This window comes from Octopus bimaculoides, chromosome 12, assembly GCF_001194135.2.
Source record: "Octopus bimaculoides isolate UCB-OBI-ISO-001 chromosome 12, ASM119413v2, whole genome shotgun sequence".
Taxonomy (NCBI): domain Eukaryota; kingdom Metazoa; phylum Mollusca; class Cephalopoda; order Octopoda; family Octopodidae; genus Octopus; species Octopus bimaculoides.
The window spans coordinates 27,873,987-27,875,839 of record NC_068992.1 but is presented as its reverse complement, the minus strand read 5'-3'; the positions used below and the strand labels follow the sequence as shown (position 1 = coordinate 27,875,839).

Below are 1,853 nucleotides of genomic sequence, written 5' to 3'. Positions count from 1 at the left end.
AGGAATCGTCAGCTTTCAATGAATAAATGAACTCTACATCAAGTATTTTGAATTTTTCCTCTTTTATTATACTCAGCCTCTGTGTGTGTGTGTACACACATGAGTTTATATGATCATGTATAGAAAAATATATTAATCATTGAAATCCCAACTTAGTCTGATTTTTCACATTTTATTTACAATTTTACAGTATTGAAATAAACTAGTACCTACATGTGTTACATAATCGGGTTTATGTGATGACAGTCATGTTCCCGAATTGACAACTAATATATATATATTTATATATATATATATATATATATATATAATTATATGTATATAGTTATATGTATGTTTGTATATTAATTTACAAAATTATTTCATTGCAGTCTGTAGATGAGGCAATAAGCTGGAACAATGAAGTGAAACAAGGGCTTACCAGCAGCTTGTTCACCAAAGATCTTGGATCCATCTTTAAGTGGATTGGGTAAAATTACATGATTTCTAATTTCTTCTTTTAATAGAATATACTTACTAAGAGTTTACTTTGTTGAGAAGCCGACAGCTGTTGATAAGAGCAGTAATGAATTTGTTGAATGAGACGAAACATGTTTAATATGCCTGAAAAACTGGAGGGTGCGAGCTGGTATTTTTAAAGTCCCTTGAGATATTTGTTCTGCGTAAAATTGCAGATGATCCCTTGTCGCTGTTGCTATCAGAAATACTGTAGACCAGTTATTATTGTATCTATGTAACAAATGATGTTAATGTTCACAAGTTTAGGTATAAAATAGTTAAAATATCAACACTCATTAGCATTTCATTGCTAGTCTCATTGTGAGATTGGAATATGAAATTATCCTAATTAACAAATTAGTGATTTTCTTTTATTACTTTACATGTCTCCAGGTTTGATAAAACATGTAGCAGTAATAAACTGAACTATTTAACCCTTTTGATACCAACCTGGCTGAACCCGCCTCTGGCTCTGTAATACAAATGTCGTGTTTTCAAAAGTTCCAAATTAAAATCTTCCACTAAACCTTAGTCACAATTTATGTTCTTAACACGAGCTTAATGATAACAAAAGTTATTTTACTAAATTCTTTGTTATATTAAAAATTAATTGAAAGAAACACATCTCAAAATAAATAAGGTAATGAAAGGGTTAGATGAACCACTTACACCTTTTGTCATGTTAAATTATATCCTTATTTTCCTTCTGAATGAGTGACTACAGTACAAGAAGATTTGCAGTTCTTTGGCTCCTTCTTTGGCGTTTAAGCCATCAATGACTTCTCTCCTCTGTTCTTAACATTGGGCTGTCTTTTCTGCTTTTCTCCAGTTAGATTCTTGCTTTTCCTTGCACCTTCCTTTCAGATTTTTCTGTAATGAAATACAGATACAAGTTTGTATACAGTTTTCCTGAAAGAAAGCCTTTCTCTCTCCGGTCTTGTTGGTTTTGAATTGTCATTTGATGCTCCTGTAACTTTGCTTTTTTTTTTTTTTTTTTTTTTTTTTTTTTTCTTGGCCACTGGAAAAAGTTGGTCTATATTAGTTTGGCCTCTACTCTTTGATTTGTCCAGCATAGAAGATCCTATAAGGAGCTTGTTCTCTGCTGGGATAGCCTCCCATGGTCATTGAGATATACAAGCCTCCACTCTACAACAAGGACTGGACATTGTGGTAGACTTTGTAGTTCTAAGGCAAAATATTGAACTTTGTTTTATCTCACAAACTCCTTTTTTTTTTTTCTTATTTCTTGATGGAATTACAACTTGATGAATACAATGATGCTTTATTTACATTATTTACATTTGACGGATATTCGTCCTCATCTTGTTTGTTGTTAACACAACGTTTCGGCTGAT

General features: G+C 31.7%; 1 protein-coding gene across 1 annotated transcript in view; it reads left to right on the top strand.

Moving 5' to 3' along the window:
• The window catches only part of LOC106871909 (alpha-aminoadipic semialdehyde dehydrogenase), a 30,889-nt gene that overhangs the window by 24,974 nt on the left and 4,062 nt on the right, over positions 1-1,853 (top strand). The window contains exon 16 of the mRNA XM_014918666.2: positions 372-469. Within this exon, the coding sequence (XP_014774152.1) occupies positions 372-469 (98 nt within the window). The remainder of the gene's footprint in view (positions 1-371; positions 470-1,853) is intronic.